The sequence below is a fragment of the Euleptes europaea genome, chromosome 4, assembly GCF_029931775.1.
Source record: "Euleptes europaea isolate rEulEur1 chromosome 4, rEulEur1.hap1, whole genome shotgun sequence".
Classification (NCBI taxonomy): domain Eukaryota; kingdom Metazoa; phylum Chordata; class Lepidosauria; order Squamata; family Sphaerodactylidae; genus Euleptes; species Euleptes europaea.
In genome coordinates this window covers 110,237,728-110,252,581 of record NC_079315.1, presented here as the reverse complement: position 1 = coordinate 110,252,581, position 14,854 = coordinate 110,237,728, and the positions used below count along the sequence as shown (strand labels likewise).

At 43.3% G+C, this 14,854-nt stretch overlaps 1 protein-coding gene across 15 annotated transcripts in view; it reads right to left on the bottom strand.

Moving 5' to 3' along the window:
- TCF4 (transcription factor 4) overlaps nt 1-14,854 on the bottom strand; it is a 426,474-nt gene that overhangs the window by 58,407 nt on the left and 353,213 nt on the right. For all 15 annotated transcript variants that reach the window (XM_056849214.1, XM_056849212.1, XM_056849208.1 and 12 more), the window contains 3 exons: nt 12,125-12,230; nt 8,373-8,506; nt 2,452-2,584 (listed from right to left, as the gene is read on the bottom strand). In XM_056849214.1, the coding sequence (XP_056705192.1) occupies nt 2,452-2,584; nt 8,373-8,506; nt 12,125-12,230 (373 nt within the window). The remainder of the gene's footprint in view (nt 1-2,451; nt 2,585-8,372; nt 8,507-12,124; nt 12,231-14,854) is intronic.

The following is a 14,854-nucleotide window of genomic DNA, read 5'->3' as shown; positions in this document are numbered from 1 at the left end:
TGATATTTGATATATCCCGCCTTCCTAAGATAAGATACACTGACACAGCAGGATAAAAATTCATGTCCCTTCTGTGCCATATGACAGTTTATCATCCCTGTGCACTGGAAGCTTAACATGCTTGTAAAAAAAAATTAAGTGCAGTATTATATGACTGTTCTAATAATAAAATCACAGTAAAACCAGGGCCTCGAGGGAAAGCACACATCGTGTTTCCACTAAAAAGCCACATACTGCCATGCATCATGTCATTCAAACATGACATTTAAAGTCAAGAGTAGAAAGCAGGATTAATACATGAATGAAGCCGATATTCTGGAGTAATCTTTAGCATATGCTGCATTAAATCTATCCTGTAAGTGGCTGCTTAAATTCCACATAGATTTGAACATTTGAAAACACGAGTAATATTTTGCCCAGTCTTAAAGCATCACTTTGAGTTAATATCCTCCTACGATCTACTTGGAAAATTTCTATTGCTCGGGACTCGTGCATTACGTTCACTTTGGGACACAGGCGCAGTTTGTGCAAGTACTTTTCCTGCAGAGAGAAATCCCATTGGCTCAGTGGCGGAGCATGTACACAGAAGGTTCCAAGTTCACTCCTCAGTATCACCAGGTGTTTTTTTTAAAGAATCAGGTAGTAGGTGATGTGAAAAATCTCTGTCTTAGACCATTCAGAGGCACTGCCAGTCAGAGCAGAAAACACTAACCCTGAACGGTCAGTGATCTAACTCAGGATAAGACAGCCTTCTGTGTTTGCATGTTTCAGTAAACTTAAGATGGCAGCATATAAGTCATGGGCAGAACAATCCTAAGCAAGGGTAGTTAAGAAGCACCCGGGGATGGCACAGCTGCACCACCTCCTGAGTGGCTTGCAGTGGTGCAGTAGGTATAATAAAATAACCCCCCAAGCCCCTTGAAACTGCTCTATAGAGTTTCACGGGACTACCCCATTTTTGTAGGCGCAATTTTGTGCTTGCAAAAGGGGGCATTCCCGGGGTGAAAAGGCTTAGGGAGCTGACTAAAGTCAATCCTGCCCCCAGGAACGCCCCCTTTGGTGCTGGTGCGAGCCCTTGCGGTGGAGATATGCTGCAGATGCTCTGGCACCCAAGCATGGAGCTGCTGTGCCGTATCCTGGCGCCAGCATAAATGGCCCTGCGCCAGCGTTAGTGCCAGTTTACCCAGCACAAGTGGCACTAACGCTGGCGCAGGGGTCACGCTGGCTCCTAAGCGCATTCGTCCCCCCCTTTGTGGATTGCTCTGTTAATACAGCAAGTGATCTTTTTCAGAAAGAAAGAAAAAAGGAGAATAAAAACAATTATTGGGTTAGCAATATGTACAGGTGAGATTCTAGTTCTACTGAAATTGACTGGCATTTCCTATTGGCGATGAGTTTAAGCCAGGAATGTCCAACCTTTTTCAGCCTGCAGGCACCTTTAGAATTCTGAAAATGGGTGGTGGGTGCAGCTACAAAATGACTGCCAGAAAAGGTGCGGTCAACCACAAAATATCAGGGCGTGAGGTCATGCATAACTCTAACAAGAGCTCTTCAACACAGCAGGCAGAAGCTCTGATTAATAGCATGCATTTTTAAAATGAGCATATTGTTTAAAAATATTTTCCTGCATACGTAGAGCAGTCATGCAGTAAGATCCTTGTGCTGTGGGGGCAGCTGCTGCCAAAGCCAATCAGATTGCCAACCAAAAGCCCTGCTGGGCAAAAGCCCCATCTGGCCCCATCCACTTTCTAAATACGTTTGGTGAGCGCCAGGAAAGGCATCAGCGGGCGCCACAGCACCCATTGGTGCCACATTGGGGGCCCCTGATTTAAGCAGTCACTCTGTTTCACTCAAAAAATTTCTGAAAAAATAAGGTTTTCTTTTGGCCCGTGTTAAGTTTTGTCAAGTCGCTTCCGACTCATGGCGACCCTATGAATCAAAGTCCTCCAAAATGTCCTATCTTTGACAGCCTTGCTCAGATCTTGCAAATTGAGGGCTGTGGCTTCCTTTATGAGTCAATCCATCTCTTGTTGGGTCTTCTTTTCCTGCTGCCCTCAACTTTTCCCAGAATGACTGTCTTTTCTAAAGACTCTTATCTTCTCATAATGTGACCAAAATACGATCGCCTCAGTTGAGTCATTTTAACTTCTAGGGTCAGTTCAGGCATGATTTGATCTATAACCCACTGTTTTGTTTCTTTGGCAGTCCACGGTATCCAGAACTCTCTCCTCCAACACCACATTTCAAAGGTATCTACTTTCCTCCTATCAGCTTTCACAGTTAGTGATACTAATTTGAAAATAAAGACTTGTATCTTTCAAGTTTCAAAATAAATTCTGCTGAAGCCCATTTTTTCCCCCTCATAGAAAAGTTAAAAACGTGGAATTGTGGAGATGGCAAACAGAGGTAGTGTGTTTTTGCTCCCAAAACCCCTCGCCCCATTCAACTCACCCATGATGGTGTCTGTTCCGTTTGCAGGTGGGGTACAGGAAGAAGTGTTGTAATGGGTCGTGCCACTACGGTGGAAAGTGGACATTGGAGGAAGACTGGAATTGATGTCTGCTGAGGAGTGTGATGGGTAGCTCTGCAAGAGAAAACCAAGGCGAGAGACCTTTTCAGGTTACAAAGAATGAACAACTGTTGGATCCAGGTGGTTTTTGAATGACCATCATATTTCAGTATCTTTCCAAGCATAAAAAACATACAGGGTAGATCTTCCTGCTTCAGAAACAGGTATGACAAGGTAAAGGTGGTGGAAGCACCGGATCATTCCTGACCCATGGGGTGATGTCACATCACAGTGTTTACTAGGTAGACTATGTTTACAGGGTGGTTTGCCATTGCCTTCCCGTCACCACACTTTACCGAGTTCGGAAGGATGGAAAGCTGAGTCAACCTTGAACCACCTACCTGAAACTGACTTCCATCGGGATTGAATTCAGGTCCTGAGCAGAGCTTTTGACTGCAGCACTGCAGCTGACCACTCTGCGCCACGGGGCTCCTGACATACTAATCTACATATATTTTGTGGCTGTATATGCCTCTGAAACAAGGGTGTAGCATAAGTCATGACAGGTTTGGAATGTCAGTCTTCAAGAGTAAGGCTTAGTTCTGTGCTCTCTGCACCAAGAGATGTGAAGGGGTAAGGAGAGAAAACCTGGCAGATGGGGGGGGGGGATATCCTGTCTCTGAGACTTCCCTCCATTAGGTTTTAAATAGGGGAGAAAATGGAAGTTTGGGGAAGCAGTCATAAGAAGATAAGAAAAGCCCTGCTGGATCAGACCAAGGTCCATCAAGTCCAGCAGTCTGTTCACACAGTGGCCAACCAGGTGCCTCTAGGAAGCCCACAAACAAGATAACTGCAGCAGCATTGTCCTGCCTGTGATCCACAGCACCTGGCATAATAGGCATGCTCCTCAGATAATGGAGAGAATAGGCATGCATCATGACTATTAATTTTGACTAGTAGCGATGGATAGCCCTCTCCTCCATGAACATGTCCACTCCCCTCTTAAAGCCTTCCAAGTTGGCAGCCATCACCAAATCCTGAGGCAGGGAGCTCCACAAGTTAACTATGTGTTGGGTGAAGAAATACTTCCTTTTATCTGTTTTGAATCTCTCACCCTCCAACTTCAGCAGATGACTCCAGGTTCTAGTATTATGAGAGAGGAAGAAAAGCTTCTCCCTGTCCACTCTCTCCGTACTATTCATCATTTTATCATCTATCGTGTCTCCCCTTAACTGCCTTCTTTCCAAGCTAAACAGCCCTCAAAATGTAGATGACTACAGTCCCTGTGTATGCTTGTGGACACATACAGCATATTTTCAATGATATTTTCATTGTTTAAAAGTGGCTCATTTCACCCATAATTATTATGTTAGGATGCGTATGATGACAGTAAACTACTGAAGAGCTGAATGTTTTCAGTGCTGTAAATTCAATATCTGAATATTCTGCTGTTGTGACTGTATGGGACTGTTTCTGTCTAAATAATGCACTTTCTTTTTATTACTAAAACAATTGTTTTCTGTTCACAACTCCCCACCCCCTCCAGATGGTAAAAACGAAGACATATGAGCTCACGTTGTTCAGGGGGCAGCCGCTTACAGCTCTCCCTCTAACATTGAGTATATTGACAATTCTGCTTGCAGAAAACGAAAGCATCTGTACTGTTAAATTTCACAAAGATGCCAAACAGTATAACTGTGTACACTAACTTAAGTCGCAAATGCTGCATTTTATTTTGTTTCAAGCAGTCAAATAAGTTTAGGTTTGATATGGAGGTAAACATACATTTACATCATTCAGAAAATGCCCATGCTTTTATTTTAAAAAGCCCCAGGGGAAAAAAAACCTCTCTAGCCTGCTTTTCCAGAGTGTACAAAGCAGCTTACAACAGTAAATATAAAAACCATGGAGATAGATCATGATGGGTAGCCATGTTTGTCTGTCACTAGTAGTAGTAAAAAGCAGGAGTCCAGTAGCACCTTAAAGACTAACAAAATTTCTGATAGGGTATGAGCTTTCGTGACCCACAGCTCACTTCTTCAGATACAGCTAGAATGTACATTCTACATACATTCTACCTGTATCTGAAGAAGTGAGATGTGGCTCACGAAAGCTCACACCCTGCCAGAAATTTTGTTAGTCTTTAAGATGCTACGGGACTCCTACTCTTTTCTATAAAAACCATAAACATTAGTTAAATGAAAATAATTTAAACTAGAAATGTATTAGTAATGTGAAAAGCATCAGATGAAAACATCAGTGTAAATGCTCAGTGACTAGAGCATAAGTGGTCAAAATATGGGACAGAGACCTGAATTCAAATGCTTACTTCACCATGAAAGCTCATTGGGTCAACATGGGGCGGTCACTCTTTCCACCTAACCTATCTCACAAGATTGTTTTGTGACTACAAAGGAAGCAGGTAGATCAACATACACTTCCCTAAGTCCCTTGGCTTGACCCTAGCAAGTATTTGGATGGGAGACCTCCAAGGAATACCAGAGGCATGAGGTGGAGGCAGTGACAAACCACCTCTGAATGTCTCTTGCCTTGAAAACCTTATGAGGTCGCCATAAGTCAGCTGTGACTTGACAGCAAAACACACATACAAGCCTCTTGTGGGGAGGGAAGGCGGCATGGTATGGCCCGATCTCATCAGATCTTGGAAGATAAGTAGGATCGGTACTTGGAGGGGGGGGGGGGCTGCCAAGGAAGACTCTGCAGAGGAAGGCAATGGCAAACCACCTCTGCTTCTCACTTGCCTTCAAAGCCTATTGACACACAAAGAGGAAGGCTGTGGTGAAAATTCAGAGGGTAGGCAAGTTCACACAGGGTTTCCTCACACGGAGGATACACCCAACTCAGATACCCTGGATCAAGACCATATAAAACTGTAAAAATTAACACTAGCTTTATTATTCCATGTTTCTGGTTTATCTGGCTAAGGGCTGTCAATAAATTATCTATCTATCTATCTATCTATCTATCTATCTATCTATCTATCTATCTATCTACCTACCTACCTACCTACCTACCTACCTACCTACCTACCTACCTATCTATCTAGGGTAGGACTAACTGCATCCAAGGGTGTTAAAAGAACTGGCTGAAGTGATTTCAGAACCACTGGCAATAATCTTTGAGAATTCATGGAGAACAGGAGAAGTTCCAGCAGACTGGAGGAGGTCAAATGTGGTCCCCATCTTTAAAAAGGGGAAAAAAGAAATCCCAAACAATTATTGCCAAGTCAGCCTGACATCAATACCAGGTAAAATACTAGAGCAGATAATTAAACAGACGGTCTGTAAGCACTTAGAAAGAAATGCCGTGATAACTGACAGTCAACATGGGTTTCTCAAAAACAGGACATGCCAAACTAATCTCATATCTTTTTTGAAAGAGTGACAAGTCTGGTAGATGAAGGGAATGCCTTAGATGTAGTGTACCTTGATTTCAGTAAAGCCTTTGATAAAGTCCCCCATTAACTTCTTGAAACAAAGCTAGTAAAATGTGGGCTGGACACTGCTACTGTTAGGTGGATTGGTAACTGGTTGACCAACCGAACCCAAAGGGTGCTCATTAATGGCACAACTTCATCCTGGAGAGGAGTGACCAGTGGGGTACCACAGGGGTCTGACCTGGGACCGGTACTATTTAATATTTTTATAAATGACTTGTTGATGGGATAGAGAGCATGCTAATCAAATTTGCATATGACACCAAGTTAGGAGGGGTAGTTAATACCCCGGAGGATAGGGTCAGAGTTCAGAAAGACCTTGATAGACAGGAGAGCTGGGCCATAAGTAATACAATGGATTTCAATAGGGAGAAGCGTAAGGTTCTTCACCTAGACAGAAACAACATAAGGCACAGGTACAGAATGGGAGAGAGTTGGCTTGACAACAGTACATGTGAAAGAGATGTGGGAGTCTTAGTGGACCACAAACTGAACATGAGTCAACAGTGTGATATGGCGGCTAAGAAGGCCAATGCCATTCTGGGCTGCATCAATAGGAGTATTGTGTCTAGAGCAAGGGGAGTAATACTACCACTGTATTCTGCATTGGTCAAACCTCACTTGGAATACTGTGTCCAGTTTTGGGCTCCACAATTTAAGAAGGATGTTGACAAGTTGGAGCGTGTCCAGAGGAGGGTGACCAGAATGGTCAAAGGTCTGGAATCTATGCCCTATGAGGAGAGACTTAGGGAGTTGGGTTTGTTTAGTTTGGGAAGAGAAGGTTGAGGGGAGACATGATAGCCATGTTTAAATATCTGAAGGGATGTCATGTTGATGAGGGAACTACCTTGTTCTCTGTTGCTTCAGAGACTAGGACACGGAGTAATGGATTTAAACTAATAGAAAAGTGATTCCACCTAAACATTAGGAAGAACTTCCTGACGGTGAGGGATGTTCAATGGTGGGATGCACTGCCTCGGAGGGTGGTGGAGTCCCTGTCTTTGGAGGTCTTTAAGCAGAGGCTGGATGGCCATCTGTCGGGAGTGCTTTGATCGTGGGATCCTGCATGGTAGGGGGGAGGGTTGGGGTCACTGGGGATGTGGGGAAGAGGTAGTTGTTAATTTCCTGCATTGTGCAGGGGGTTGGACTAGATGACCCTGGTGTACCTTCCAACTCTATGATTCTGTCTGTCTGTCTGTCTGTGTCTGTTTGTCTCTCTATTTATCTATCTATCTATCACCAGCTTTATTAATTGCAGTTGGAAATAAACTGGACGCCCGTGTATGTCAACACGTTCACCACAGTGTAGGAGGCCAGCTTAAGTTTCTAAGAGGTATTCAAGGCAGCCCCCACACACAGCTCACTGAAGTAATCAAGACTTGATAGGATGGAGGTATGGATCACCACAGCTGGGTCCTTTCTTTCCAGTGGAGATCACAGAAACTACCGCTGCTCAAAGGTGCTTTGGGCCACAGGTGCTATTTGGAGTTCCACAGAGAGAGCCCAATCTAAATCACCCCCAAGCTGTGACTAGGATCTATTGGGGGATAGCTACTCAGACCGTAACGGATGACACCCCACCATTCTGGTATGAAGAAGACCACACTAATGTCCCCTCTATTTGGTCCGGATTGAGTTTCAGTCTGTTAACTTTTTTTCTAACTCGTTACCATTAAAAAGGCATGGATTTGGAGTGTTTTTTTAAAGTTTCCCATAAGTCTTCCACTCCTGCTTTTCCCACTCACACTACAAATAGATCTCTATCTGCTTTTTGCAATCTTCAAAACTATGTCTTTCCTTAGCTGTAGCTGTTCAACATTGCACAGTTTCCTTTGATTCCATCACTATTAACTTATTTACTTTATTATTTATACCCTGCTTTCTCCCCAATGGGGACCCAAAGCGGCTTACATCATTCTCCTCTCCTCCGCTTTATCCTGATAACAACCCTGTGAGTCAGAAGGTCCCAGGTTCAATCTCCAGCATCTCCAGTTAAAGGGACCAGGCAAGTAGGTGATGTGAAAGACCTCTGCCTGAGACCCTGGAGAGCTGTCGCCGGTCTGAGTAGACAATACTGACTTTGATGGACCAAGGGTCTGATTCAGTAGAAGGCAGCTTCATGTGTTCATGTGTGTTCATGTGTGTTCATGTGTGTTCATGTGTGTTCATGTGTCAGGCTGAGAGCATGTGACTGGCCCAAGGTCACCCAGCAAGCTTCCATGGCAGTGGGGATTCAAACCTGGGTCTCCCAGATCATTGTCCAACCACTAACACCATGCTGGCTCTCTGACTAAGAAACTAGAAACCACAAGAGAACATCCGCAGGATCGGTTGATAGGTACGCAACCTTCTTTATATAGCGCTGCACAAACCTTTAGTTCTTTGGATGCTGAAATGGGGTCTTACCAAGCGGTCGTGGGGATGAAGACTGCAATAGCTACTGGATTGTGGAATATGAGAAGAATTGCCCAACATCCCGCCATAACCAGGCTGATTCATGCCACTGGAGGAGCTCCACGGATCACTGCTGTGATGACCGTCTGCAAAAGGAAAAGAAAAACAGAGCTGCTCTAAAGGCTTGGTTATCTAACATTTCGATGTTGTGTTCCCCAGTAAATGTTAAAATTAGCATTCTAATAGGGTTTGATGCACACCTAATGTGTCGCTGAGTTGCATAACAGTTTTAGGTTAAAAGACAGTAATCTTGACCGGGAAGCTCTAAATCACCCCCCTTGCTTCCTAAGGGCTCCACTAATTTTGTATAAGTACGTCTGCATGGTGAAAAGATTTGCTAAACTGAACAGCAAATGGCATTTCTCAAATCACTGCAAATGAGTCACAGGTCTTTATGAGCAAAGGTGCCCCCCCCCCCGGTAGTTTGTACTATTTTTATTCAGAACCTGAAAACGGTTACCCTGTGTTGTTACGAACCTCTGCTGTAGCAAAAAATGAAAACTTAAATTGTGCTCTTATTGATGGTTAAGCACAGCACCAATAAATGTGATGTGTGTAAAAGAGGATTTGGTTTTCCTGCTTATTGGAAATGGATTGCTGCTTATTGATGGTTAAGCACAGCACCTATAAATGTGATGTGTGTTAAAAGAGGATTTGGTTTTCCTGCTTATTGGAAATGGATTGTGGGGGGTGAGGTGGGAGTTGGTACCATTAAGTAAAGACAAAGCATTACCACCGCAGGATTTTCGCCTTCTCACTAGACATCCTGCAATAAATCCTTGCATCATTACACAAAATATTTATGGGGCTCAGTCATGGATGGGGCTATGCAAAGTATATATAGAACCCCCATTTCTTCTAAGAAGTGTTTTGTGCTTCACGTGTGCATCATCTCATGTTTTAATAGGAAAAATCTACAAATCCTTTTGCCTGGTTGTCATGGAAGATTATGGTTAGTTGGTGCATGATGGCTTCAAGTATGATTTTCAAACCACTTTCAGACAGACAATCAGGCAAAACATGGGAAGCAGAGAAGAAGAAGATCTGGGTTTTATATGCTGATTTTCTCTACCTTTTAAGGAGAAGCAAACCGGCTTACAATCTCCTTCCCTTCCTCTCCCCACAACAGACACCTTGTGAGGAAGGTGGGGCTGAGAGATTTCAGAGGGAGCTGTGACTAGTCCAAGGTCACCCAGCTGGCCTCGTGTGCAGGAGTGGGGAATCAAACCTGATTCACCAGATTAGAGTCCGCCGCTCATGTGGAGGAGTGGGGAATCAAACCTGGTACTTCAGATTAGAGTCCACCGCTCTTCACCACTACACGAAGCTGGCTCACAAGAACTTGTGACCCCTTCAGAACATGGTGCCTTACTTTACCGACCTTTAGGCATCAGATCAAAACATTTTGTTCACTCAGACTTAAAGGATTTCATCTTTTAAACGTTTTCATGGTTTGCTTCAAGCCATTATGTTTATGCTTCTTTGAGTTGTTTTTATGCTGCCCCTATGTCCCTATTGAGTTCTTAACTTGTTTTTATATTTATAATTTTATGGACATAGCTTTTAATGATTTTACTGAATCGTGTTTTTCATTTTGTGACAAGTCTAGAGCAGATCTGTGGAGAGGCAGCACATAAATTCTCAGAATAAAGAAATAAAAACCACAAAAACTATAAAATCTTGATTTCAAAACATGAAGTGCTGGATCTTCTTTAGATTTATTGTCCTGTTTGCCATTGGTATTGAAAATTCAAATGTACATTGATAACATAATCCAAGCAACTGTCAAGGCCCTTTATGGGATTTACAGTTTTAAAAAGGTACAGCTGGTGTTTGCTGCAGACCTTGCCTCCCAAAAAAATTGTGAAATAATTTTAGAAAGGATATAGGGTTTATAGCTTAGAACCTGTTGGTCCTCAAGCAGGGCTAACATGAATTATCTATTAACACCCCCCCACACACATACACCTTCTTCTCTTGTGGAAAGAACAGGTAGGGCTTCTCTTCCTGAGTACTGTGACAGCAAGATTGGTTGTGAGGACCAAGAGTGGCTGAGATGAATTTAGGGGCCCCCTGCCATGCAAGAGATGAAGAGGTTATTTGTTAGGCAGGGGAAAGGGGTCCCAGGAGATCATTTATCTCCTGTACTCCTTGATTAATGGCACTAAGAGGAGACCAAAGAGTATAGTTCAGAGCTCTGATGTCACTACCAGATGCTCCTACGAGGATTACCTCCTCTTCTCCTCAGACTATTTGGATGTTTTGTAGGCACTCGTGAATTCCTGCACTCATTACTACCCCATAAATTTAATTGTTGGGAGGTGGGGGGGAGGACAACTTCATGATGGTTGAAAGCTCCTGAGATGTAGTGGCTAGTGCTGGACTTCAACAAGGAACACTAGGGTTTGAATCCCCCCTCAGCCCCAAGCCTCTCGGTGTAGCCTTGGGCCAGTATTATTTCAGCTTCACAGTCTTACAGGACAACATCATGGGAGAAGCCATGTGCATCCGCCCCGAGCAATTTGGAGGAGGACTAGGCTGACATGATAGATGCACCCAACGCATACCAAACAGCCTCCCAAACAGAAGGAAGTGAGAGGAAGAACTCCATGCACATGAATCAGAGCTTATAGTCATTTTCTGAATTGCAGCCTATGTGAGCCAGCATGGTGTAGTGGTTAAGAGCGGTGGTTTGGAGCGGTGGACTCTGATCTGGAGAACCGGGTTTGATTCCTCACTTCTCCACATGAGCGGCAGAGGATAATCTGGTGAACTGGATTTGTTTCCCCATTCCTATACATGAAGCCAGCTGGGTGATGTTGGGCTAGTCATAGCTCTCTTAGAGCTCTCTCAGCCTCACCTACCTCACAGGGTGTCTGTTGCGGGGAAGGGAGGGGAAGATGATTGTAAGCCAATTTGAGTCTCCCTTAAGTGGTAGAAAAAGTCGGCCTATAAAAACCAACTCTTCTTTTTCTTCTATTTGCAGGGGGGGGGAGAGAGAGAGAGAGAGAGAGAGAGAGAGAGAGAGAGAGAGAGAGAGAGAGAGAGAGAGAGAGAGAGAGAGAGAGAGGGGGAGGTGTCTACAGAAAGTTGAAATCATATAATGCTCTTACTTTGGTAAGTCCCTGGACCCAAGAGTGTGTGGCTGTCCTCGACAAGAGCCAGGGCTTCTTCGGCCCTGGCTCCGGCTTGGTGCAGCACCCTTCTGAGTAACATCAGAGCCCTGCGGGACCTTAAAGAGTTCCACAGGACTTGCAAAACAGAACTGTTCCACCAGGCCTGAGGACCAACACCTGAGGACAAACACATTGTCATCTGTGCTGGTCTCCCTATCCCCATGTTATTGATTAGATTGTGAGATATGGGGGGGGGGGGTTGTCTGGTTGCACTTAGGTTTAGCAGTAGCTGTTGTCGCGCCATCTGTTGCTTTAATTGATTGTTTGTGTATGCTTTATTTAATGGATTATATTGTTTTAATGAATTTGTTGGGCCCAAATCATTTTATATTTGTTACCCGCCCTAAGCCTGGCTTTGGCTGGGGAGGGCAGGATAGAAATTGAATGCAATAAACAAACAAACACACACACACACATACATACAAGATATGCTACACTATTATACTCATTTTACAGTCAAGATCAGCAAATACTAACTTCTCCCAAAATGCGTGCAAACAAAATCCCAACCGACAGCACCCCCTGTACCTTGCATGAAGAAAGAACTAGGAAAAGTGCTCGCTGCTGGTTTTGAGGATGGATAGCCTGGTGAATCCCGATTGTAGTCGGCAGTGCTTGCAGAAGGGGCATAAACCTATGGAGAAAGAGACAGAGAGAGAGAGAGAGACATTTTGTTGTATGGTTCCAAAAATGACTGCAATAAATTCAGGAGAACACTCAAGGAGCACATTGAGGAGAACACAGAAACATGGCAGCATGGAAACCACTAAGCAGCGAATTATATCTGCTGTATCTAGTTATAAACACTCCATACAACATATGCATAAAAGAAGTGTAATATTTTTCAAGAATCGTTAAGTGTTATACTTTGTGGAAATATGTGGATTTCACACTTTCAAAAGGACAACAAAATTAAAGATAGGCACGAAATCAACACTTCATCTCTGCGACTGCAAAACAAAATTTAGAAAGCTGTACTCTCAAGAGCACTAAACATATCCTTCCTGGGATGCTAAACTGCTATGAACTGAGAAGCTTGAAAGAACCATTAAAAATCAGGACTGAGACAAGACCACCAACAAAGTGTCCATGCACTTTGGGGGCGGGGGGGAGCTCTCTTTTTAGTACTTATTTGTATTTGCAATAAACTTAGCAAGAATGCCAAAAACTTAATTTACTTAACATTTGTTTACTAACATCAGAGATGTTTCTAACCATTTCTTCACATAGAAAATGATCCCTCAAATTTTCTTGCATTGACTTCACTTTAACAGAACAAAATTAATTTAATGCTGAGACCTATAAAAAGTATAGTTTAATGGAATTGTTTTCTATTTTCTAATTTGTTTGTTTTTAACATATCTGCAGATACCTGCAAATTTCAAATATGTTTCTTTCCCCCAAAATTCCACCCGATGGTCAAGGAGACCAAAATGTTCCCATCATCTTGATGAAAACGGATAACTCCCTGCCTCCATTTTGAAACCGGCAGCAAATCACAAAAATTGGCAGTGAGCCGACTCCCGCATTCACAGGGCGCAAGCAAAAGGAAAGAAATTCACTAAACCCAACAGTAAGGAGAGAAGCAGAAGGAAAACGCGCTCCACAAATCTTACAACTATTTCTTTCTGAGAGGCAAATGACAAGCAACGAGGGGAATCCTTACAATACTAGTAGTGACTAATTACCAGCTTCTGACGAAAACGGAACAGCCTAGAAAAGAAAGGCACTATGCCTCCAAGTAAATGATTTGCAAGGTGGGGGCTGCCCAGTTTACACGGACAGCAATATATCACAGGACACAATCTGGTCCAACAATGTTGGGTGTAAATAGTAGAAGTGGTTGTTGTTTTTAAAAAAGGACAACAAAGTATTTAAAAGAACTCTGTCCAGCTGAAAGGATAATCAAGAATCAGACTAAAATGAGGAAGCTGAGAGAATCCGGTGATGTCATGCTTCACCCGCAATGTTTTTATTAATTATTTATTAAGGGGTTTTATTGTGTACATGAGCCCCAGGGGCTCCGAGATTATTTTAGAAGTGGAAGTGCTACCATTAGAATGACTGTATGTGGAATGCAGGGAACCCTGAATGTAGAAGTCACTCCCTGGACTGAACTCAAATCCCCCACCCGATCCAGGGTAAAAAAAAATCACACCCAACTTTTTTTTTTAAGTTAGGCTTGACTGCAAGTCCGGCTTTGGTTTTCTATTTGCTTGTGTGTTCAAAACTGTCCTTCAATTAGAACAAAACTCTGAAATCAATGGAAGAACCAGTGTTGGGCTCTCTCTGGTCCCAAACTCCATGGATTTTACAGTATGTTTATCAAGGAGAACAAGTTGAGATGAGAAGTGAGCTCGGGGAGGCAGGATAAGGGTCAGGTAGTAGCCCATTTGGAGGGACACAATCCCTTCAAGATTTCAGAAGTGTCTCTTTTCTTTCAATGCAATTTTAACTATTCTACAGATCATGCCCTATATGTATGTGTAATTAATGCATGTACAGAGCACAGCGTGATTGTGGCCTATCCACTCACTGGTCCTGAATCCATTATAACTTCTGAAAGATCCTGCATACATGCCGATTACACACACGTGTACATACAATCCATCATGCATGCATGTGTGTAAAGTGACGTCAAGTCACAGCCAACTTATGGCGACCCCAACGAGGGGCTTTTGAAGGCAAGTGAGTTGCCATCGCCTTCCTCTGAAGAGTCTTCCTTGGAGGTCTCCCTTCCAAGTACTGACCCTGCTTAGCTTCTGAGATCTTATGAGATCGGGCTATACCATGCTGCCTTCCCTCCCCCATCATGCATAGAGAGCGTATAAGCACATACAGTTTGGATGTATGTAAGCTGTTAAGAAAGTTATGCTGCACGTGTGGTGGGGCAGACCCAGAGGCCATGATGTCCCCACATGCATGTGCAACATGCACACACAGAACAAGCGTATGGTCCATGTAACAACAAAGAAAAGCAATCACAATTAAGTTAATGGCTTATGCCAGTGGTTGCCAACTTTTTTTTCACTTGTGTACCCATTGGCAACTCATTTCTATATATTGTACCCCTCATATTACCAAAATGTTTGTAATTAATATTTATATGTATTTTATATGTATTTTATAATATGTAATTGCTGTTATTTAAGAACATAAGGACATAAGAAAAGCCATGCTGGATCAGACCAAGGTCCACCAAGACCAGCAGTCCGTTCACACAGTGGCCAACCAGGTACCTCTAGGAAGAAGAAGAAG